Source organism: Rhinatrema bivittatum, chromosome 8, assembly GCF_901001135.1.
Source record: "Rhinatrema bivittatum chromosome 8, aRhiBiv1.1, whole genome shotgun sequence".
Taxonomy (NCBI): domain Eukaryota; kingdom Metazoa; phylum Chordata; class Amphibia; order Gymnophiona; family Rhinatrematidae; genus Rhinatrema; species Rhinatrema bivittatum.
Window position 1 is genome coordinate 50,337,813 of NC_042622.1, and position 25,440 is coordinate 50,363,252.

Here is a 25,440-nt window from a genome sequence, read left to right on the forward strand (position 1 = left end):
TTGCTAGGTCTGGAAAAACTTGTATAAAACACCCATGAAAATTTACCCTTAGATTTTGAAAGTAACTACGCATAATTAAATTTGCGGATGATACAAAATTATTCAGAGTAGTTAAATCACAAGCAGACTGTGATACATTACAGGAAGACCTTGCAAGACTGGAAGATTGGGCATCCAAATGGCAGATGAAATTTAATGAGGACAAGTGCAAGGTGTTGCATATAGGGAAAAATAACCCTTGCTGTAGTTACACGATGTTAGGTTCCATATTAGGAGCTACCACCCAGGAAAAAGATCTAGGCATCATAGTGGATAATACTTTAAAATCGTCGGCTCAGTGTGCTGCAGCAGTCAAAAAAGCAAACAGAATGTTAGGAATTATTAGGAAGGGAATGGTTAATAAAACGGAAAATGTCATAATGCCTCTATGTCACTCCATGGTGAGACCGCACCTTGAATACTGTGTACAATTCTGGTCGCCGCATCTCAAAAAAGATATAGTTGCGATAGAGAAGGTACAGAGAAGGACAACCAAAATGATAAAGGGGATGGAACGAGGTTTTGAACGAGTAGATGTGACTCGGTTATTTACACTTTCGAATAATAGAAGGACTAGGGGGCATTCCATGAAGTTAGCAAGTAGCACATTTAAGACTAATCGGAGAAAATTCTTTTTCACTTGGTGCACAATAAAGCTCTGGAATTTGTTGCCAGAGGATGTGGTTAGTGCAGTTAGTGTAGCTGGGTTCAAAAAAGGTTTGGATAAGTTCTTGGAGGAGAAGTCCATTAACAGCTTTTAATCAAGTTTACTTAGGAAATAGCCACTGTTATTAATTGCATCAGTAGTATGGGATCTTCTTAGTGTTTTGATAATTGCCAGGTTCTTGTGGCCTGGTTTGGCCTCTGTTGGAGACAGGATGCTGGGCTTGATGGACTCTTGGTCTGACCCAGCATGGCAATTTCTTATGTTCTTCTGTTCTTCTTAAAATGGCCTTGCATGCAAGAATGGTGCTGTGCATCCTGACTTGGGCACAATCTTGCATGAAGGCCTGCCAAGTGAAATCAAAGGGTAAGCTCTCTGAGTTAGGCACCTACAGCCGAACAGTATTCACTTCGGTGTCGAGCATCCCGATCAGGGCACTAAAGAGCGTGAATGGTAATTGCCCATTCAAGAGAGCTTATCCCTGTGTTCTAGTGTGGTCGGACCCTCCCGTCCGCCACTATATGTCCCTAGGTTCCAGTCTAAATATTTCAAAACTATCAATGAGCCATCTGTCCCCCATCAGTCCCTCCTGCCTGGAAGGCCGTGGTTGGATGCCTCAATCTTATTTAACCCTACCATTTTGTCATCAGGGGTGTGGCTAGTGGTTAGTTTTCGGTTAAATACAGAGCAGGAAAGATATCCGGCTTCTCCCTCCTGGAGAGGCCTCCCTGCCTCATCACTCAGGCTTTTGCGTTTTTGAAGATGACCCATACTGCGCACTCCCTGCCAGAGGGTCCCTCTGCTCTTAGTTGCAGTAAGCGAGACATTTTGCTGGACCCCTTTTGGGACTCCAGTTCCAGGACTGAAGACCAGTGAGCCCATTCACTCCCTGAATGTGGCAAGCACCTGTGACAGGCTCGGCAGCCAGAGATGTTTGATGGCCTGAAGGTATCTAATATTGAGAAGGGACTCTGTTTAAACCTTGCTCCTTTGGGGAAGGTCATCCTCACTGGCCGGGCACAGAGGACAGGGGCTGAAGACCAGTGAGCCCATTCACTATTTGAATTTGACAGGCACCTGTGACAGTAAAACACCAGTCAAGGAAGATTTTGGATTAAGGACATATTTTCTCTTTTGTTGTAAGGATTTTTTTTTTTTGTAGCCACCCCCTTCTCACTGGGAGTCAGGCTGGTATGGCAGGTTCTCGATCCTAAGACTTTTCTGCACGAGGAGTCACCATTCTAAAACAACTAAGGAGACGAAGTAAGACTGGATCACCTATATGGAACCAGGACACAGGGCTGGGTATTTGGGAATGATCTGGAGACCCAGCTAGGACTGTTTTTCTGAATTCAAAGAGTCCCCCTCCACTGGGATTCCTGGTATGCCGCTGGGAGAGCTTTTGTGCACTTAAATATCACCATGGGAAGCTCTGCCCAGATTGCTCTAGTAAAGGATACCTGTCCAGGAGAGACACCCCTAGCTGTGTACTAAATCAGATGTAACTGCATATGAAATGGACTTTAATTTGAATTTATAATTTAACACCTGGTGCCTTGTCCTGCCTGGTTTGTCCCAGCATCTCTCCCCTTGGGATGCTGCAGCTGTCAGCACACACAGGGAATAACACTCCACTGCCCGGGTCATAAGCGAGAGCTTTCGCCCCATGAAAAGAATCCACCTCTGGGATGGAGAGTACAGGCCATGGGAGGAGCATTAGCCAGAGCAGCCCCTGAAGATAAATAAGTAGGTTTGTGTGGCCTTGGGATTAAATACCTCACTAAGGGTTACGCAAGAATGTGCCCAAGTCAGGATGCAATCTTGCAGGCAAGGCCATTGTGCCACAATTCCAGTGCATACTGTTCAGCTGTATGTCCCCACCCCAGAGAGCTTACACTTTAATCTTCCTTGCCATGCCTTGGCACAGTGGGGCAAATACCTACAGCTGAAGAGTACACACTGGAAATGCATGGAACATTGGCACTGTCCATTGAGGAGAGGTGTGGGGAGTGTGTATATATATGTGTGTGTGTGTGTGTGTGTGTGTGAATGTACATTCTCTCTTTCACCCCTTTGCACTATCCACTTTGTAGCCCTCTTACCCCCTGTTGGGGGGGGGGGGAGGGTTAGTGATATAGATAGGGTATGTGGAGGGGAGTGAGTGTCAGGGACAATTGAAATTATTTCAGCTGATTCAGTGCTGGAAATTTAACTCCTAGGTCTGAGGTGGAGTAAAAGTTAACTCACATTTCTGGTGGTCACGTGCATGTGTGGGAATATCTACCACACTGGGCACAGCAATAGCACAGCATTGGCCATCAGTAATTTGAGTTTACTCCACTTCAGACCAAAGGAGTTACATTTCCAGTGTGAGCTCTCTTGTGTGTGCACCTACAATTGAAAAACATGCAGGCTCTTCGGGGCGGGCACCTTCAGCCAAACAGTATGCACTCTGGTGCTTGCACCCTGATTTTGGTGTGCTCTACAGCTGTTAGGTGTCCACCCCAGGGAACATATACTAGAAATGTACCAGTAAGTCCTTCCTGGAGAGCCAAACTGGGCACAACAATAGATAACATTAGCTACCTCAGACCCAGGAGTTAAATTTCCAGTCACAGGTTTTCGTGCTTTTCCTGAACAGCTGAACAGTACACACATACAAAGTGCATACCGTTCAATTGTCGGTGCTCTCCCAGAAGAGCTTACTCTTTGTCTAGCTAGCTGTAGGAGTCTGCCCCAGAGAGTTTTTGCTTTCATTTTACTTTGCATGTGTTGCCAAAATGGCCTTGAATGTGAAAATATGCCCAAAAGTTGGGATGTACAGCATCAATCTTGCATGCAATGCCATTTGGCAAGTATCATTTTATTTATTATTTATTTGAAAGATTTTACTCTATGAGAACAGTGATGGTGCTATAATCTACTCAATCTTTATTTGTCCTTACATGACCATCATAGATCAGTACAGGGACTGCATAAAGGAATCTTATGTCTTATGCTCTTTATTTTTTGTACCGGAAAATTATAATCATTGGTCATAGGAGTCAGGTGCATGTGGGATTGTCCATATATCTATTTTTTAAGCATTTTTTTATTTGCAATTAAAATATTATTTCTCTCTTTAAAGATCTATATCGCATTTAACTGTATGCATAGTTCTCATCTTTTCACTTGTAGCGATGAAATACTCGTCATCCAGGATTTCAGCATTGTGCATGAAAATTCAAAAAAGAAACCCGGCACTGCAGCATTGGGCAAGGCAAATCACATCAAAGTATAAGCTCTCCTGTGCAAGCACCTACAACTCAAAAGTGTACCAAAGTCAGGATCCCAGCACTGGCATACCATTCAGCTGTAGGTGCCTACCCTGATAACTTACGTTAAAAATTAAACTCTTGGGTTTGAAGTGGAGTAAACTCATATTTCTAGTAGCTGAAGTTATTCTATTGCTGTGCTCACATTCAAGCCAAGACAGAACGGTGCGCTCGGCTGAGCGCACAATTAGCCCCCGTTTGGACAAGCGTTTTTGATGCGCTATTATTACCCCTTATACAGTAAAGGGTAATAGCGCGTGGAAAACACACGGCCAACCCCCCCCCCCCCCGAAACTAATAGCGCTCATCACATGCAAATGCATGTTGATGAGCCTATTAGGTATTCACCGGCAATACAGAAAGCAAAATATGTGGCCAAGCCACACATTTTACTTTCAGAAATTAACTCCTGCCAAAGGCAGGAATTAATTTCAGACGGCAATAATTTCAGACGGCAATACAGAAAGCAAAATGTGTGGCCAAGCTAAGCCACACATTTTACTTTCAGAAATTAACTCCTGCCAAAGCTCAAAATGGTCCATCCAGTCTACGCATCTGATTTTTATGCACTTGGTCAGAGGCGCATAGGAGTTTCCTCACGAACTTATCCCCACATCTTTTATGACGTGCCACATGAAATCTTTGGATTTTTAAGTTATGTTTTTCGGCATCCCTGTTACTGTTTGTCAGTCTCCCATAGAAACAGAGATCAACAGATAAGTTGTAGGTGGGAGCAGAGGCGTACTGAGGGGGGCAGTCCGCCCCGGGTGCTAACAGGGGGAGGGGTGCCATTGCTGTGGTCTTGCGGTGACGCACATAAGTTACATGCTGGTGGGGTTCCTACTCCCCGCCAGCAAAAGTGAGGCCCTGTGATGCCGCTGGCCTTTCCCTGGAGCCGGCAGCAGAAGAGGAGGCCGTGCTGCCGACATTTCCTCTGAGCGGGCGGCAGATGAAGAAACCCTGCCGTGCCACTGGACATTCCCCGGAGCCGGCGGCAAAAGATGAGGCCCTGCCGTACCGCCAGCCTTTCCCCGGAGCCAGCGGCAGATGATGAGGCCCTGCTCTGCAGCCAGCCGCCAAAGAAGAGGTCGAAAATGTGTGTGAGAGTGCGAGAGATTAGCCCTGTGAGAGTGAATGCCTGTGTATGAGAGGGTGTGTGTGTATGAGAGGGTGGTGTGTGTGGGAGTGTGGGTGTGTGGGGGTGTGTATGAGAGGGTGTGTGGGGGTGTGTATGAGAGGGTGTCTGTGTGTGTATGTATATAAGTGGGCCTGTGTGTGTGTGAGTGTGTGTCTGTGAGAGAGTATGCCAGGATGGCTAGAAATATAAAGTTTCCAGGTATGGAGAGCGAGAGATTTTTTTTTTTATCCTTGTTAGTTTTAATTATTAGGTGTGATGTGTGTTATTTTGAAATATTTTATTAGTGTTTGGTAATTCTATTCATCATCTGTTTTGATATATATAATTTTCTAGTATGCTTTTACTATTCTGATTGATTTATATTTCTTGATTGTATTGTTTTGAGGAATAGTGATGTTCTGCTTTTCCATTATTGCACTGCATACAGAATCTGGCTTGCTGTGGTTTCCAGTTCAGTTTTTGTCTGCATATGTGTGTGTGTGTGTGTGTGAGACAGAGAAGAAGCATGTGTGTTGGTGAGAGATAGAAGCATGTTTTACACACGCTTCCTCTATCTTTCTCACACACACACACTCCCTCCATCTCTCACCAAACGTGTGGGTGTGTGTGAGAGAGAGGGTGCATATCATGTGTGTGCATGTGTGCCCCCAGTCTACAACAATCTTAGGATGATAGATATGGAGCGAGGGAGATTTTTAAAATGCTTATTTTAATTATCGGGTGTTATTTGATGTGTCTGGGTACCAAGTTCTTTAGGTACGTCTCTGGGTGGGAGCTTTCAATTACTTAATACCATTGTGGCTGGTTCGCCTCAGGTTCATTACAGTGGTGGTTTGTGTTTTCAAAGCTGTAAAGAGTTGTAAAGTAGAAACACAGAGACCCAGAAATGACGGCAGAAAAGAACCAACTGATTCATCCAGCCTGCACAACAAGCTTCTTAAGGTAGTAACTGTGCAGTTAGCCCCAAGCTTTATGATAACCCATAAAAACTGCAGCTAGCAACACTTTTTTTTTTTTTACTGGGTGATGAGCTTTCTTGAAAATTTAGACAGTGCTGCTTGACTGCTTTGTTTATGGAAGGATTGGGGGTGGGAGGAGTAGTGGTGGTGGTGATAAGGGTGGTGGTGATGTGTTTGCAGAGGGCAGTGGGAGACAAATAGCAGAATTCACAGCCACAGGACCACTGCCTCTGGCAATGGGTGAAACAACCGATGTCTCTATTATTTATTTATTTTATTTTATTTAAAGGGTTTTTTTATACCGAGGTATGGCTAAATGCCTTCACCCCGGTTTACATGTACAACAACCAAATACATTTGACAGTAGAAATTTAACATTTAACAGTTTAACATTTAACCGTTTAACATTTAGCAGTAACTGAGTCAGATAAAAAAAACTTGTTGCAATAACTCGTAGCATTTTGAACAGATTGGTCAACGAGGTAAAAAAGGAAAGTAATATTGTAAAAAGCAAGAATTATCGAAAAAGTCTTGTTTATAGTGACAGGAGTCATAGTTTATGGGGTGAGATTATCAACCAGGGGATATTATGTCTCTTTATCTTCTTCAAATTGTTCGATCATTTTAATCTCAAATATCTTACTACTTTATTCAGTGAAATCGATTGGGCCCATTTAACAGGACAAATGACTTAAAATGATCACTAAAAAAAAACCCCATCCAAGTTTATCCCTTTATAGTTTAAGCAAGCCTGCATCAGATCATACCATTTTGGTGATTTTCACTTAAAGGTCTCACTGTCAGGGGTTTTTAAAAGGCGCCCTTATTAGTGTTATTAGAGATGCCTGTTCTGGGGCCCCAGCACACCTTTTATTATTTATTATGCCTCATTCAGGGTTCCCTACATCACGATGCTTGCAGAGCGGTTAACCAGTTAAATGGGAGCAGTTTCAATGCTCTCAGCAATCTGTCAGTTCATACCCTAAGCACAGGGCTTGGGGGCCACTGCAGCTCTGTCCCTCTCAGAGCTCCCCTCTTCTCACACGGGGCCCTCGTCATGTGACAGCACAGGGTGATAATAAGCGGCTGAGACTTCTGAAAGGGAAAGTAATACCCCTGAGGTGCAAAATCCGCAAGCAGTTTTTCTGCCTCCGGACCTGAAGTTTTTCTTTTAAAACATTTGCTTATGTGGGGAGTGCGCGGGCAAAAATGTCCCTGTGGAGTCTGCACCTCATTTGTCTGCGGGCGAGAGGGTTGCGGGAGGGGGGAAGTATGGGCACGGCATGGCGTCTTCAGAGCTGCGTGTGTATTTTTCTCTCCTGACCTAAACGCATTCCTAGGCCGTCCCTTTTTTTTTTTATTGCGGCTAAAAGTGCCTGCGCTGTGAACCCCCCCGTGCATCTTAGCTGCTCCGAGGAGGGCAATTTTAAGCCAGGCCAATTTACCCGGCTAAATCACTGTTTGCCCAGGTAAATGGCTTTGAAAATTGTCCTCCGCATAGGTAGCCCATCACCTAACAGTTCCTTGCATCACCCCCTCCCCCCCCCCCAGTGATGTTGGCTGTCCAGCACCCAACTGAAATGCTCTTACCACCTGCATGCAACAATAGCTTCACCCCCATTAACCCAGTGGGACCCCCTTAATGAAATGCTCTTATCGCCCCCATAACCCACTGGGACCCCTTAATGGAGAAGGCCTGATGGATCTTTTGGGCTTCCTCTGGAGCAGATTATGGTGCTGAAAAGTCCCGCAGACAACCATGGAAGTCATTTTCAAAAGGATTTATGTGGTGCGTGAATGGGGTTTTGAAAATTGCTACTTTTACGCGCGTGACTCCTTTTGATTCTAGCGCTGTCCGCAAAAAGGAGAACGGAGGGTGGGGGAAAGAGAGAATGGAGTCCCATCAGCATCGCCCGCTGAAGGTTTCCATATTCAGGTGACGGGCGTCTTTTTTTTTTAATATTATTATCATTCCATTTCTCAGGAAATGCTACAGCTGTAAATCTGCCAGCCAACACCGTGGAAATTCAGCGCTTTCCCCGTGAGTCACAGAGAACGCCGGGGCCGGAGAGGGGCACTGGGAGCGAGCCCGTCACAGCAACCGTCATCCCCCAGATTAGCGGGGTGCAGGCATGTAGCACAGTCCGGGTGCTGGAATGGAAAGATGGCATGGCCACGCTTCCCGGAAGCAACTTGAGGGTAAGTACCCGCATGCTCGCGGCATGAAGGCTCTGCTTGTTGCTGCCTCGCTGATCGCTCTGTAATGGGCAGAAAGACGCGGTGAAATCTTGAAGCTTTGCGCCGGAGGTTCCCCCCAGGCTTTGCCCAGGAAACTGTCGGAGGGAGTCTGAGAGAGAAAGGTCCAGGAGTAGGGGGCCCATGGAATTGGGAAGAAAGAGTTTTAGGTTCCGATCCGAGAACCGGCTTTGTGAGCCTGGCCTTTCCTGCGCTTCAGGGCGCACATCTGCCATTTTTAGCATTGCGGCTCGGTATGTAAACTAGTGATTTTGCCTGGTCTTTTTACATTTATTTATTTTTTCCCCCCGAATGACTTGGGATTGCTTGTAGGCCTTGGTTCCATCACTGCGTGGCTCTGACCCAGGGCTGTGTAAAATTCTTCCTCTTGTGTCACACTGCTTTCTTTTCACCGATTTCCACCCCTCCCCTCTCTAAATTCCCACACAAGGAGGTAGAGAAGGAAGCCCGGTTTCGATGTGCCCCTGGTATTGAGGCTGCCTTGCCTGGCAGTTTTGTTACAGAAAACGTTCTGAGCAATAATGGGGCTTGATTGGTGGCAGCAGTTGTAGTCCTGGGAGCTTGATTCTTTCAGGAACGGCTTTCATAATGGCAGGAGCAATTTATGTACATTAAGGTACCACTGGTCCCAGTCTATGCAAACAAGACAGAGTGCATTGTTTAATACTAAATATGTAAATTCTTCTTTTATGGAGATTTAAACGATTCAAGCCCGGTGCCTGTGAGCTGGGTTTCCTCTCCTGGCCCTCACCCACCCACCACCTCCTAAAATAAAAATATTCAGAGCAAGCTGTAGACTAAAGGTATCACAGCTTATCTTGTCATCTTAAATGTTTAACTGCGTGCAGCCTGCTGTGGAGATATTCCTTTATTTAATGCAATGCACATAATCCCTTTTGCATCAGCTATTGCTATATATTTATATATATATATATACACACTATAGGTTGAACCTTTACTCCCATTACATTGTGATATTTTTTTCCTTGTACTCATTCCTTATTCCCCTAGACTGATTTGTATTAATCTATTTTCTTTTATTCTCTGCTCGCTATGTTTCTCTGTTTAAGAAAAATATCAGAATTGCTATTTATTTAGATTGTTTATACTCCCCGATTTGAAGGAAATTTACAGCAGAGAACACCCGCAAATAGAATGCAAAATCATCAAAATCATATATAAGTACAGACAACGAAAAATAGAGTAAATAGTACCTAGCAGAAAAAAAAATTAAGAGCAAAAACAGTAATCAATGTATAGCAATAAAAGCAATGCTAACTAAAACTACTCAACTAAAACACCAGCAAATCTACCTATTACTGGGGGAGGGAAGTGCCTCTGCAGAATCCAAAGCACCACCTCCTTTTCCTCTTTCATTCTGCTTTCTTCCCAGTGACCAATGCAGAGGGAGTTAAAACCTCTCTGTCTTTCATACTTTTTTGGAGGATTATAATGGCTCCATTCCTGCTGTTTCTAGCCCTCCCTAGTTGATTTCTTTACGCGCTGCCAGCAGGAGGCAGCGAGGTGCAGTGGGAGGAGGAGGGGCAGACCCAGCCCTGTTTGATTCCGTAGGGCTTTTCTGATGTGCCCTGCATGTGCTTTCCCCCATCTGCTTTGCTGAATGCAGTGGTTTTGGTATCTCTCCCTGTTCTGTCCGGCTGTGGATGTGAGTGCGAGGTGACAGCTTACTGGCCAGTTCCAGTCCTCAGTCTTTACCAAATAAATGCAGCTCAGTGGACAACACAGAGCAAAGATGTTGCAGTGAGGCTTTCTGTCTTGAGCCGTCTGCGGGAAGGGACTTTAAGATATATATATATTTTTTTGCCTTCCCGCAGGCGGAAAAAGAGAAAGTGCTGGCTGATTTGTTTTCTTTTTACCAGAAAGCATATCTATGCATCCAGTGTCCGGACACTTGTCCAGGGTAGTATCGGCACGGCAGTATTAAATGTTATGCGGACCACTGAACGTTTAATGCAGAACCTGTCGGATCCAGACGGTGGAATTAACGTTGACAGTTCCAGGAAGGGGGCTTGTACCCCAGCGCTGTTGGTTGGAGCCTTTCAACAACAGATTTACTAAAAAGTTGATTTTTGTAAAAGTATAGCTAACAAACGCTTGGGTAATTTTCCATGTTCACAGAACACAACCCCCCACTTGTCATCGTCTGAGATTGTGGAGTTACCACATTCAGTGGCTGGGATAGGGCTGTTCCCTGCACCTTCACCAGTGGGCAGCAGCTTTGTGCTTCAGTGATGGCTCTGCCTCCTTCAGCCCTGAATCACCCTCTTTAAGAGAGAACCTCATGCGCATTGAGCAGAGAGAGGATCCGGGTAATCGACCCAGCACAAAAGAGGGAGGACCACCGGCCAGTGCCTCTGGTGAAACGCCCAGTTGCTATCATGGATTTTACAGCAAACCTGCTAGTTTATACACACACACGCACATACACACACACACACACACATACACATACATACATACATACACACATACGCACATACACACACACTTACACATACATACATACATACACACATACACACACATACACATACACACATACGCACACACACACATACACATACATACATACACACACACACACACACTTACACATACATACACACATACGCACACACACACATACATACATACACACACACACACACATACATACATACATACACACACACACACACGCACACACACACACACACACTTACACATACATACATACATACACACATACGCACATACACATACATACATACACACACACACACACACTCCTGCATATGCACAGACCCTCAAGAGACCCACACTGTGTGTACACACTCGAGCAGGGCGTGCGTTACCAGGACATTACTATCTTCCCTCCCCATGTGTGGGGATTTATTATTAAGGTCCTGCAGCCACAGTGACAGATGAGGGATTTTGGCAAATCTAGGCGCTGTTAGAGTTGTTGCTCCCCCACCCACTTGACACCTCACTCCAAGAGATTAGACAGCAGTACACAAACGGTCTAAGGCAGGGAGTGGCAGCTGCTGCTGCCATGGGAAGCTTGCTGGGCAGACTGGATGGACTATTTGGTCTTTTTCTGCTTAGATTACTAACGGGCTGATTCAGTAAAGTCCATGGGAGAGTAGACGAACGCACCCTCACATACACACGATCCCTTTTTCATACACACCAGCTCCCAGTCTCTCACACACATATATACACTCCTTCATAATCTCCTCACATAGGCTCCCACCCACACTCATGCAACCTCACACATGCTTTCTCTCCTCCCCCCGGTGGGACAAGTTCTGTGAGCGGCACATCCGGGACCTTCATCTTTGCTACAAGCGGGGTGAGCTCTGCTCGTGGCACGTCAGGGCCTTCATCTTCACTGCGAGCGGAACAAGCTCTGCTCATGGCACGTCGGGGCCTCCTCCATCTTCTCCAAATTCTGCGCAGAAAATGGGCAATTCTGCGCAGGGAGGGAATTCTGCGCTCCGCAGTAGCGCAGAATTCCCCCAGGACTAAAGTTGAAAAACCCAGGACTGGCCAGAAAGCCTCCCTCCTGGAACTGGGTAACTTGGCAGCTCTGCTAATTCAGCTCATGCTCAAAACCGGAGTGGCTCAAGGTGCTAAACAGTGGGAGACTTAAATTATTCTCTGCACCTCCTCCCTTCCCCTCCTCACCCTGTTTCCCTCCCAAATGCCCTGTGCCCCACTGGCTGTGCACCCTGTTCAACCCATTTATATTTGTTATCTCTTCTTATCTTTCTCCCCCCTCCCCCCCCCCTCTGCTCCGTCTTCAGTTCAGGATGAATGACTATGGGACGCTGGAGGTGGTCAGTGCGGAGAAGCTCCAGGCCGTGGAGACACGGAAAGATGACCGCACAGAAAAAGCAGACGAGTTGGGAAAAACCTCTCCCGTGCGGGACGGGTCCCCTCCGGGACAGGGTAAGGCACCGGGGGGTTGGGGAGTGCGGTCCCCGTATTGGACTGATTGGAGCTGCAGTGTACCCAGCGGCAGAGAGCAGGAATAATCACCACAAATAATTATAAAAGCTGCAGTGGGTAGCCAATAATATTTTATAACAACCGAAAAATAGAATTAGCAAAGAAGGGTGGCTTAGCAAACATTTAAAAAAAAAAAAAAAAAAAATGATAAAAGAGAAAGAGCATTAAAGAGGATTAACATTTGTTACCAGCCACCAATATTATGCTACAGAGAGATAGCACCTTACACTGATAATAATACTGGGGCAAATGAGTTTAGACCTCAAGGGCTATCTCAGAATAGATCCTGGATCAAATGTAAGCAAATATACCTCCTGAATATTCATTGTGAACATCCTGAAAACCGGGTCTATTTGCAGCCTTTGAGGACTAGGACCCTGAGAAGGGTTTTGACTGCTTTGAAAGTTGTTCTCCTTGGTTTGGATAATGTGTTTAAAGTGAGAGGTGAAGCTCCAGCTTCGAATATTTGAAATTATTCCTGTTGCTGGCGTTCCGAACCACTGGCCTCCGCGCACCTCACGAGTTTGTGGAAAGGCCGAGGAGAGTCGACAAGAGTTTGCCCCATCAGATCTGATTGCAGGAGCTTTAGTGGGTGGTAGAGTCTTGGAAACGTTGGGTAAGGCAGGAATGGGATTAAGGGGAGGATCACTTATGTGACTGTGTATAGGGCTTACCCTGTCCTTTTCCTCCACCCAGAAATGTCGGAGAAGCCCAAGCTGCTGACACTGAATGCCGTGTGCCACTGTGATACCTGTGGACGCAGTCACATGTCCGAGAGCCCCAGGGAGGGAAGAGGCTTCTGCAGCGAACACTGTCATCAGCAGTTCAAAGAACGGTGAGACGTTACCTCTTCCCACCCGGGTGTGATTTGCTCTCTTGCCTTCTCACCCCCATACCTAGCGCTGGAGGAAAGAATGGCAAGGGGAGAAGGAGGATTTGTTAGGATCATGGCGGGGGTGGGGGAGGGGAGGGAGCTGAGAGAGAGGATTGCAGGGGAGGGGGTTTTGAGAGAGAGGATGGTGGTGGTGATGGGGGGTTTATGAGAGAGGATCCTGCAGGTTCATGGGAGGGGATGGAGTGAGACAGAGGGTTGCAGGACCACAGAGAGAGGATGGTAGGGAGGTGGGGAGAGGAGGAGGATGGAGGAAGGAGGGTTTAAAAGAGAGAAGTGGGGAGGGAGGAGTTGTGCGAGGGAATCACACAGGGTGTGTGGGGGATAGAGAGAGAGGACCATGCTAGGAAGAGAGCCTCCCGAAATAAGTGGGTGCCTCCCTCAACCCTTCGTGCTGTAGCTGGCCTGCCCTTCTTGTTTGTAGTTTAAAAACTTCCGTGGTGTCCTCTTGCTCCTGGCTCCCTTTCCCTGCCTATCTCTCATTTAGCCTCAGTGATCTATTCACGCCTTGCTGCCTTTTGGGGGTTCCCTTTTTTCCATGGTCAGCTTTGTCACATCTCTTCTATTGTCTCTGCTTTTCCATCCCTTTGCCATTTTTTCTCTTTTTATTTTCACTTTTCCACGTCTTGTGTGTGTTGGTTTTGGGGGGGAGGGGGGAATCTTCTTTGGTCAGACTGCAAAGGTCACCTTGTCAGACTGTGAGTAATATTATCCTCCAGTGAGTAAAGTTGCCTTAATGTGAACAACATTATCTTGCACTAAGTAATGCCCTGCAGCGAGAAAGCTTGCACTGCTGTGAGTAATCTTGCCTGCAGTGAGTAACATTATGCTATACAATGCCCTGGGTACTTTTGTGAGAAGGAGGTTATAAATAACAATTGGATTGAATTGCTCTGCCGTGAGTAACACTGTGCAGGCCAGGCAATCACCTGGATTGCAGCAATTTTGGGGGTGGCATCAGGGCTTTCCCCCTAGGCATGAGCACACAGGACTCTCTGCCTTGATGACTCTGTTGGCCCTCTGGTGCAAAAGAGAACGGCTTTCTGCTTCCTGCTTCAGCCCCTCCTCTCCCCTCCTAAGCAATGTGCAGGGAGCAGCAGGGGATGGAGATGAGGCTAGAGGACAGAACAGAAGAGGCACTCTACCGCCCAGTTCAGCTTCTCACCTAGCGTTGTGCCCACTCTCCCTTGCAAGGCACAGGAGCTGGGGGTGAGGTTGGAGTAGAGTTCGGTTTTTGGCTGTGTATATTAAATTATAATTTGCGGTCACTTATTTATGGGCCGATACAGTAAAAATCGCGGGAGAGCGGACGAGCGCCCGCTCTCCCGGCGTGCACACAGGACACTGTCCTGTGCGCGCGATACAGTAAATTAATTTATTTAAATTGGGGTCTGCGGCAAAAAGAGGCGCTAGGGACACTAGCGCGTCCCTAACGCCTCTTTTTGTACAGGAGCTGCGGCTGTCAGTGGGTTTGACAGCCGACGCTCAATTTTGCCAGCGTCGGTTCTCGAGCCCACTGACCGCCACGGGTTCGGAAACCGGACGCCGGCAAAATTGAGCATCTGGTTTTCAACCCGCGAGCCACGGGCCCATTTAAAAAAATTTTTTTTTAAATTTTTTACTTTTTTTAACTTTTGGGGCCTCCGACTTAATATCGCCATGATATTAAGTCGGAGGGTGCGCAGAAAAGCAGTTTTTAGGCGCTATTACCCCTTACTGAATAAAGGGTAAAGCTAGCACGTCGAAAATGCACGTCCAATCGCGGGTTAACAGTGTGCTCCGCTGGAGCGCACTGTACTGTATCGGCCTGTTAGTGAGGGGATTTTCTCTGTTATATGTGTGAGATCAATGTGAGGTATTCTGCTAACATGTGATTTCTGTGTAGCCCAGATTGATCTATTTCCCCAATAGGTGTATTACAAATAATACATTTGGATTTCTAGCCCTTCTTTCCATGTAATGCTTTGAGGCAGCTTACAATACAACATTTTTAGAATTTAATCTCAGTGGAGGTAATTTTCAAAGGAGTTATACGCGTAAATGTAACAATACATCATAGCAATTTTTAAAAGGCCATTTATGTGCTTAAAGTGCATTTTTCAGAAGCCCATTTACATGTGTAAACCCCAGGTTTAAATGTGTACATCCTTTTGAAAATTACCCCTTAAGTGGATACCTGAGGCACTGGGGGATAAAGTGATTTACTCAAGGTCACAAGCAGTGTCCGTGTGGGAAGTGGAGTTTAAACCCTGGCTTCTCTCATTCTCATCCTATAGCTGTAGCTACTAGGCCGTTCCTTTTCCCTGCTGGGAAAAATAGTGTCTAAGGGTTTGGTAGAATACAGGGTGGCTCATGGAAAAGTAGCCCGCCTCCAATACCAGTGCCACGCAGGCAGGCTACTTTTCCTTGGGCCACCCTGTATTTGTAGTGTTGCCATTTCCTGTGCAGAGTTGTTGCTGTTTCAGTTCTGGGAGTTAGTGCTGTTTTGGTATGGCAGATTTGCTATATAGGTGCTGTGTTACTTCACAACATGCATTGGTAAAGAAGGGAGTTTGGGTCATTGTTACTGAGATGACAAAGAATTTGAAAATTATGTGTATGTGAGTAATAAGGGGAAGTATCCTAGTTCAACTCAGCCAGCTAATCATTTCAAAGACTGCCTTTAGCCAATGTGGTATACAAATTTCTTTTAATTTATACATTTTATGTATTTTTTTTAATTTTTTTTTTTTGCAGTCTAGCCCCCAAAATTATAGTTGACACATTCATCATACACTGTGGCATGATTTCTGAAACATATTTGCATTGGTGTGTGTATATATATATATATATATGTATAGTTAGGATTATTTTTCCCCTGTGCACTTCACTTTGCCCTTGTCCATATTAATTTTCACACACACACATACACATATATGTATATATATATATGTATATATATATATATATATATATATATATGTGTGTGTGTGTGTGTGTATATATATGAGAAATAAAAAAAAATTATATATATATATATATATATATATATATATATATGAGAAATAAAAATAAGGGGGAAATTTTCAAAAGTGCTTGTTCTGGTGCAACAGTGCTTGTTCTGGTGCAAAGTCTGTCGACATTTTATCTCTGGGCTTTGCACTACGTCTCAAAGGGAAATTGTGAGCAATATTTTCCATTTGAGCCATGGGTGCTTATAGGCACTTTTAGGATAGGCAGTTTTCTAAAAGCCCCTTTACCCGAGTAAGTCAGTATTTACTGGCATAAGTGGATTTTGAAAATTGTTTCCTTCCGTTCAATTATGTGTTTTTACAGGATTGTTCTGGGTGGGTTGGTGGTGGAGTCATCGTGATTGTTGAGTTTAAGTATCGAAATCTCAGAGGAAGGGCAGTGGAGGGCATCCATAGGGCCTGAAAATTAATGGAAGTGGTGGAGAGTGCAAGGCTGAAGGTTCGCCAGCCCTGGTGTAAATAACAGTGACACTTCTTGTGCAGGTCTGTTATAGTGGAGAACTCAGCAGGCAGCACCATCAGCAATGAGATCCTGAAGCCAGTGAAGAAACGCAAGAGGAAAGAATACCAGAGTCCCTCAGAGGAGGAGTACGAGTCTGAGCAAATGGTAAAGATGGCAGGGGGGCATTAGTATTTGAGACCAGCAAACATGTGTGTTGACAAGTAAACTGAGAAATGTGCTAGAAACGCTGGGGAGTGTGTAGGCTATACGTCCCTCATGGTGGAGCCTGCTTTGTATCTTGGGATATTTCCATCCTTAAATGCTTTTGATGGTCATTTCTTCGGCTTGCGTTTTGAGCCCAGAAGTTCATATGATTGTTGCGCTGGGGTGTGAGGGAAAAGGTTAAGGGACTGTTCTTGCTGCTGTGAAACGGGGCAAGTACATTCTTCAAATACAACATTTCTGGGGATTTTCTACGTCACAGGAGGAGAAGCAAGAAGACAGAAAGAACACTGGAGGCGACGCTACCATGAGCAACACAGAGAGTGAGGAGTGGAGCATCCGCCAGCACGGTAAAGAAAGCAGAGTCAAGGCTGAGGGGAGGCAGGGATGTAAGAACCTAAGACACCCCATGCTAAGTCAGACTAATGCTCCATTGAGTCCGACAGTGGCCAGTGTGGGTCTCCAGAAGTATCTGGGAGATCCGAAATGGGGAGATCCATTTCCTTTTGCAGTCCCTAAGTCTACCTGGCTAATAATTGTTAATGGACCTGTTCTCCAGAAACTTGCCCAAACCATTTTTTCAACTCACCTATTCTACTTCATTTGACCACATTCTCTGACCACACATTCCACAGTTTAATTTGCATTGACTGAAAAAAAAATACTCTTAATTTTGTTTCAGATTGGTTATCAGTTTCCTGGAGTGATCCTTCGTCCTAGTGTTGTTTGAAAAATAAATAACCGTTCCCAATTTACTTGTTTCTCCCCACTCATTATTTTATAAACTTCTATCATATCTCTTCCAAATCCTCTCTTCTCCTCTTCTCCAAGCTGAACAGCCCTAATCTGTTTAGCCTTTCTTCACAAGGGAGCTCTTTCATCCCTCTTATCATTGTTGATGCACTTCTCTGTATCTTTTCTAATTCTGCTCTGTCTTTTTTGAGACTCGAACTGCACACACCACTTGAGGCACAATGGCATTATGATACTCTCAGTTTTCTTTTCTACTCCTTCTCAAACGATTCCTAACATTCAATTTGCTTTCTTTTGGCTGCTACCGCACACTGAGCCAAGGATTTCAAAATATTGTCCACAATGATGCCAAGGAACTCTTCTTGAGTGGCAACTCCTAATATGGATCCCAGCAACGTGTACATACAAAGAGCCATTTTATAATAACGTGCTTAATTTATGCATGTCTAAAACCTATGTTAGCTCAAGTTTGAAAGTGACTTCTGCACATAAATTTGCTTTGCAAATTGAAATAATATGCACAGACTCACTCACGCACACAAAATTACACCTGATCGTCGCCTGTTTAAGCTGTGTGTTAATTTACGCGCATACTTTCTAGAATCAAAAGTATGCATGTAAATCTCAATGCTTCTCCAGTTCTACCCCTCGTATGAAAACACACTATACAGGCCAAAAACATATCTTTCCCAACTCACTAATTTATATCAAAACCATGAATCACTTTTTTAAGTGAAAAAGTTTTTTTTAATATTTTATTAGATCAAACTTTCATGTATAAATATTATCCTACAAAGCTTCCAAATGGAATATATAACAGACCAAATAACAACCTGTCTCAATTTTTCATTCATTCACACCAACATACCCCATATTCATCTTTTACCCTTTCATACCTTTACCCCATTCATACATCCCCTTAAAACATATACCACTGCTACCCCAACTCCCAAACTATTTTGTAAACATCCAAGTTGCAAAATAGATAACACATTGATCCCTCACCTAAGGTGAATATGTTAAGTCACTTTGGTCCATCAACCATGTATTCAAGTCCACTTGTTTTATGCTTTCACAACCGTGTGAATGAAGACTTATTTCTTCCAAGAAAAAACTTGCTGATCAACAGATTGAAAATCGCATGCTCCAGTACTCCAAAGGATTATGCTTTAAATGCAACAAAATTTGCTGATAGTAATTAAAGGTCACACGCTATGCTCCTTCAAAGGGGGTATGAATGGGGTAAAGGTGTGTATGAAAGGGTAAAAGATGAATATGGGGTATGTTGGTGTGAATGAATGCAAAATTGAGACATGTTGTTATTGGGTCTGTTATATATTCCATTTGGAAGCTTTATAGGATAATATTTATACATGAAAGTTTGATCTAATAAAATATAAAAAAAACTTTTTCACTTAAAAAAGTGAATCATGGTTTTGATATAAATTAATGAGTTGGGAAAGATATGTTTTTGGCCTGTATAGTGTGTTTTCATATTTGATATACAACAGGCATAGAGCGGTTTTTTCATGTTGATCTACTCCTCCTATGCACAAAATTGGGTTACACACTTACTTTTATGCACAATTTTATAACATTACACCCATAAACCCATGTTTTATGCATGTAAATATCTTTGAAAATTACCTCTCTTATAGGGTCATTTATCAAAATGCGACGTGGCCGTGACGTGTTCATTAGGGCTTTATCGGGTGCGATAATGTCCTACCGCATGTGATAATGACCGCATTGAGGCGGTATTATTGAATTGAGGGGAAGGGGAGGAGTGTGAGTGGGGTTTGGACGGAGTTATCTCCCGGCAGCGCTGCGGGCGATAACATTTTCCACATTATTGCCGGCAGCACCGTGGGAAATAACACCACCTTTTCCTGTGGCACTATGGGTGCAAAAGTGTGCAGCCCAGCTGCAACTGTGGTGGGTGAAAACGCACTGCCGCAGTGCGGATGGCTGCACAATTTCATCTCGTCCCTTTTTTTTTTACCACGGCATTTATAGCAGAATGATGAATCTAGCTAATAGTTAGGATTGTTTTTCCCCTGTGTACTTCACTTTGCACTTGTCCACATTAATTTTCATCTGTCATTTAGATGACCAGTTCCCCATCTTGCAGTTCCTCACAATAAGCTTGGCATTTAACTATTTTGAATAATTTTGTATCTTCTGCAAATTTGATAACCTCTCTCACTACTCCCTTTTGCAGATCATTAATGAATATGTTAATCAACCCTGGAATCTATACTGTTCCCTGGGGCACTGCACCATTCACTTCTTTTCACTGGAAAAACTGACCATTTAATCCTACTCTTTGCTTCCTATTCTTTAACAAGTTACCAGTCCACAATAAGATACTGCCTCTTATCCCATGAATTTTTCATTTCCTAAAGAGTCTCTCAAGGGGGCCTTTGTCAAATGCCTTCTGAAAATCCAAATACACTCTTTTGATCAGCTCACCCTCATCCACATATGTATTTACGCTTTCAGAGAAGTCTAATAGGCTGGCCTGGTAGCTCAGATGTCATGTGCTGTGCATTTCCATGTAACAAGTCCCCAGTTTGATCCCTGCATCATGGTTTTTGCTATCTGGGGCAAGGGATACTGTAGAGGCTGCATTCATAGGCTCTGGGGGGAGGGAGTCATGGTTATGAACATAAGAATTTTGCCATACTGGGTCAGACTGAGGGTCCATCAAGCCCAGTATCCTCTTTCCAAACAGTGGCCAATCCAGATGACAAGTACTTGGCAAGATCCCAAATGGTAAATAGATCCCATGCTGCTATCACGCAATTATTGCTTTTGGGTGATACTTGGTGGCCAGATTCAGATTTTGGTGCATGATCTCTGGCCCAGGACCATCACTGCAATGGCCAGACTAAAGGGGTCATTTTCAAAAGCGATCGTATGCGAAAAGTCCCTTTTCGCGTGCGATTCACTAAATGGGGGCGGAGTCAGGGTGGAGTCGGCCCCAGAAGAGGAGGAGTTGGGGCGGCACCGGGGCCGACGCTGCGCAGACATCGCTGGCGGCGAAAGGTAAGGACCCTTATCGCCGCCAGTTTCGCGCCGAATAACTACACCTTTTATGGTGTAGTTATTCGGTACGAAAGCCGGCAGCCAGTGCACCGCAGTGGTGCGATGGCTGCCGGCTTTCGCAGGCCCGCCCACTGCTTCGCCCCCCCGTTACCACTGGATTCTCTAAGGTCTACTTAGGGGCTGGTCTGCTTAGGGGCAGGATTCTCTAAGGTCTGCTTAGGGGCAGGAACAGAGATATAAAATAAAGGGGGAATTCGAAGGTAATTATGAATGAAGGCTCATGGCACAAGATCCCAGGCCTGATTGCAATTCAGCTGGAAGTACAAAGGAATGGCAGGAAACTGCCAGGTCAAAAAAAAAATTCTAATACACCAGTGAAGCATGACTTTCCCTTGCTAAATTCATGCTGGCTCTTCCCCCATTAATCTATAATAGAAATGGGTAAGTTTGACTAAACTCAACTGCTTGCACAATTCTCAAAAAATAGTCTTTAGTCTATAGTGTTACTACAGGAAGGCAAATTTCATACAAAAAATATGACAATACATTATATAACTCTTCCATCAAAAATCTTTTACAAACATTTTTTTAACATAAATATGTCATAACAATTTTATATTTTATACAAACATTTCCCTATAAATGTGATATTATGAACAAAAACTGAATTAAAGTTGCCTTTTGGCTTTAGTAGCCTCTTTCTAAACATGCTGGCAGTTGTTTACTCTTTTTTTTTTTACCTTTTTAATGTATGGAATACATTTTATCTGAGCTTTCAAACTGATCTATTTAGATAATCCCCAGGCCTCATACAAACGTTTATCTCTCACAATTGCTCCTTTCATTTCCTTTCTAACTGATTTCCTCACTCTGGTCATAGTTTCCCCTTTTCAAAGTTAAATTGCTCCTGCAGCAGTTTGAGTTTTTATTCTCCTTCCAGTGATTTTGTGAAATTTGATTTGCCACGTGGCAAATGCTGGGGTGCGGGTGGAGGAGGCAGGGATTGGGTTGGCTTGGAGTGGGATGGGAGCAGGGGGGGCCTCCTTTCAAAGTTTGAACATTTGAAGCGCATGGGGAGGAGGGGGCTGGCTCACTTCCCTCAGCCTCTTGGCCCAACACTTTCTCAGGGACCTTGAAGAGGGTGCGGGGCATGGGCTCCCCTCCGCCTGATTTTGAAATTCCCCTTGGGATGGAGGAGGGCCACGGCTGACAGACTGGACTTGTGTTTTTCTATTTCTTATGACGGGGGCAGTGCTTGCCCGGTCTCATCCTTTGACTTGCTTCGTGGTTCCATTTGGCTGCTTCATGAACTTGTTTGTGTCCATCTTAGGCCCTGGTGAGGAAAAAGCAGAAGGCTGGTCCTGGACATCCTACCTAGAGGAGCAGAAGGCTGTTGCTGCTCCTCTAAAGCTTTTCCGGGATGTGAGTATGGCTCTATCATTAGTCTCTTTTAGTCTGGAGCAGGATTCCGGTGGCCCTCAAATGCTAGTATATATATATATATATATATATATATATATATATATATATACACACACACACACACACACACATATACACATATACTCCATTGAGTCATATATATATATATATATATATATATATATATATATATATATATATATATATATATGAGAAATAAAAATATGGGGGAAATTTTCAAAAGTGCTTGTTCTGGTGCAAAGTCCGTCGACATTTTATCTCTGGGCTTTGCATCATGTTCTCTCCTTCCCACGCTCCTTCATTCTGAGTTCTGCCCCTGTATCTTGTTCTCTACAACCCTTATGCAGAGCTGCCAGGTCACCCTAGGGTAGATATTCAAAGCTGGCTGTGTAAGTAACTTAACCGGTTAGAACTAATCCGGCTAAGTTACGATGTGTATTCAGTGGCACGGCAAAGCTGCTGAATATACTCGCATATGTGCGCACTTTGCCGGATCAGTCTACGTAGCTAAGTTTACACCTGCTCTAAGGGGCTTCTAAACTTAGACATAAGCTTATGCAGCTAACTCTGAATATTGGTAGTTAGCCGTATAAGTTAACTTGCTCTGCCTTTGATCCGCCCAGTACACGCCCACTTCTCATGCCTGTAAGTTTTAGCCATGTACAGGACTTCTACGGCTAATCGGCGGCCACTGAACGTAGGTGTATATTCAGCGGCTGCTACTTCGCCACATAAGTCCCGCTTATCCGGCCAAATAGCGCTGAGAGTGTTTTGAATATCGGGCCCTGAGTTTCTGGAGGGAGACCGTAGGCCAGTCCTGGCTTTCTGTCAGGCCCCTCCTGCTGAGTTTTGGTAACCTGTATGTAGTTCAGATCTGAGAGACGGGAAGCAGGACTGCAAGCCCACAAAGCACTGGGAGATGAACGTTCAGGGACCACATTGCCCAGCTGCACAGAGTCATGTGCCAGCTCTGGAAGGATGCTGCTGAACTTGTGCCTGCTGCAGGTCAGATATCGTGGAGGATACTGTCCCCCAAGTTTGGACTGCATGGGTCCCTGCGCGATCCCCAGTCCTGCTCCTCGGTCCCAGCACGATCCTTTCAACCTTCCCCTGGCTGGCAGTAGCAGAATCTGAATGGTGCTTCCTGCTGTGTTTGCCTCTTCTGCCTGCCGACTTCACTCCCTGGTTTGAACAGGCGAGGACCCTGAAGTCTCTGGGACCTGTCGGCACAACGCATTTGAACCACTGTGTTCCTTCTGCCAGCTACGAGAGAGGGGATGAGGATGATGTGAGGGGGGGGGGGGGGAGGGTGGAAAGAGGATTGCATGGGTGGGGAGTGAAAGAAGATCTCCTAGAAGAGGGATGGGGGGGGGACAGATGAGGGAGAGGATCGGAGGGAGGGCAGTTGAGATAGGGAGGATCAGGGAAGGGGGTGGAAGAAGGGGCGGTGTTATTTGAGAGAGAGGAGGGGGGGTGGGGTGAGAGACAGAACTCTATAGTTGGGGTGGGCGAGGGGGGAAGAGAGAGAGAAAATCACATGGGGGGGGGAAGCTGGAGGAGAGAGAGGCAGGAGTGGTGGTTTGAGAGAGATAATTGCAAATGGATGGGGTCATAGGGAAAGGAACATGCTTGGGGAAAGAGCTCTCCGCCCCTCCCAAACCTTCCTGCTGGAGCCGGTCCTGCTTTGTTCTGTGCTTCTGTAGGGTTGTAGGAAGAAGGGGGTTAGGGGCCAGGGTTGCGGGTGAAGAGGGATCTGTTGTCACATATTGCCTTTTCCCTTCACTTGTGGACTAACACGGCAGCTACGCTGCTTGAGCCATTTGTGTGGTCTTCGAGATGAGGCAGTGAATGCATGCACCTCCGGACTCGGAGTAAAGAGAGGTGTCTGCTTCTCCTGAAAGTACGACTGACTTAAAGGGTTCGGCTGAGCAGATTGCTGGTAGCTAAATCAACGGGACTATGTTACGTGACCCCCACTGTGTGTTTTTCTTTATTTATTGCAGTACCAGTCCGTCACCCAGAGTAAAAACAACTTCAGAGTGGGGATGAAACTGGAGGGCATTGACCCCCAACACCCTTCCATGTACTTTGTTTTAACCGTGGCAGAGGTGAGGGACTTGTTCTTCTGTATTCCCGATGGGCGGCAAGGAGCAGTTCATGTCAAGAGCGCGCGTCAGGCGTGCGCCAGATCAGAATTAGCCGTGGTGCGCTGCGGGGGCAGTGGGAGCTGCGGCGGTTCTGTCGTGGCGCGCACCTGCTTAGAGCCCTCAGTAAGGCTCCAGGAGGCTGTGCTGTGGCTGTGGCCCCTGGGTTATGATGGTGGTATCTGCTGCGGCCGCGGCCTAGTGCTCATGCTGGCGGAAATCACATGCGCCAAGCCCCATGGGCAGAACAATTCATGAAAGATATCTGGATCCACCGCCCCCCCCCCCCCCCCCCCTGACTTTTTAAGGTGAAATGGAAAGCAGGATTTTAGATGGACTGCAATTCGGAGGGGCCCCCACTTGGCAAAAGATTTTTTTTTCTGGGTTTTTTTTTACCCATGGCCACCGCGTTTTTAAAGGTAGAGAAGAGCAAGGCCTCTGGCCATAGGCGGTTTTCTTTCGGGATCAGTAAGTACGTTTTCTGGATGGTCAGATTCGTTGGCGTGCCTGGCTCTTGTCGCGCGCCGCGCCTCACTGGAGACGCAGTGCCTTTTTTCCAAGACGTTCCCAGGGGACTCTGCACCTGAGTAACTGCTGTGGCCCCCTCCCATGCTTAAACTGCTTTTGATAGCAGGGCACAAAGCGTATTGAGCAGCACATGAATTTTCTATGGAATTCCAAGAGCTGATTGCCATTTGGGTCTCTCGAGGTAGGGCATGGCCTGAAGAGTCGGCTCTAGGCGTAGGCAAACTAAGCAATTCTTAGAGTACCGAGCGGCTCAAGCAGGCCTCAGTCTCTCATTTTATTTTTATGTTATTTTCTCTATGCACCTCTGGCTCCTTCCTTCCGCCCTCCCATTTAGGGATCCCCAGCGCACTGCACTGGTTCTGATGGGTCAGCTTGCCAGATGTAAGGATCTGGGGCGTTGATTAGATATTTGAATATTTGTGAATCGTCTTTGCTTGTGACCCCCACCTTCCTTTCCTCGCTCTAATTTTCGTCTCTCTCTCCTTCCTCACTTGCCCTTTCTCCCCCTCTGCCTGTCGTTCCTTCCTGTTTCCCTCTCCCCCCCCCCTCCTGTCCGCCTCTTGGCCTCCCGTTTCC

General features: G+C 45.5%; 1 protein-coding gene across 3 annotated transcripts in view; it reads left to right on the plus strand.

The window, feature by feature from the left end:
• The window catches only part of L3MBTL1 (L3MBTL histone methyl-lysine binding protein 1), a 74,792-nt gene that overhangs the window by 12,245 nt on the left and 37,107 nt on the right, over window positions 1-25,440 (plus strand). For all 3 annotated transcript variants that reach the window (XM_029614327.1, XM_029614325.1, XM_029614326.1), the window contains exons 3-9: window positions 8,099-8,313; window positions 12,177-12,321; window positions 13,078-13,216; window positions 16,768-16,891; window positions 17,211-17,298; window positions 22,080-22,171; window positions 24,196-24,300. In XM_029614327.1, the coding sequence (XP_029470187.1) occupies window positions 8,099-8,313; window positions 12,177-12,321; window positions 13,078-13,216; window positions 16,768-16,891; window positions 17,211-17,298; window positions 22,080-22,171; window positions 24,196-24,300 (908 nt within the window). The remainder of the gene's footprint in view (window positions 1-8,098; window positions 8,314-12,176; window positions 12,322-13,077; window positions 13,217-16,767; window positions 16,892-17,210; window positions 17,299-22,079; window positions 22,172-24,195; window positions 24,301-25,440) is intronic.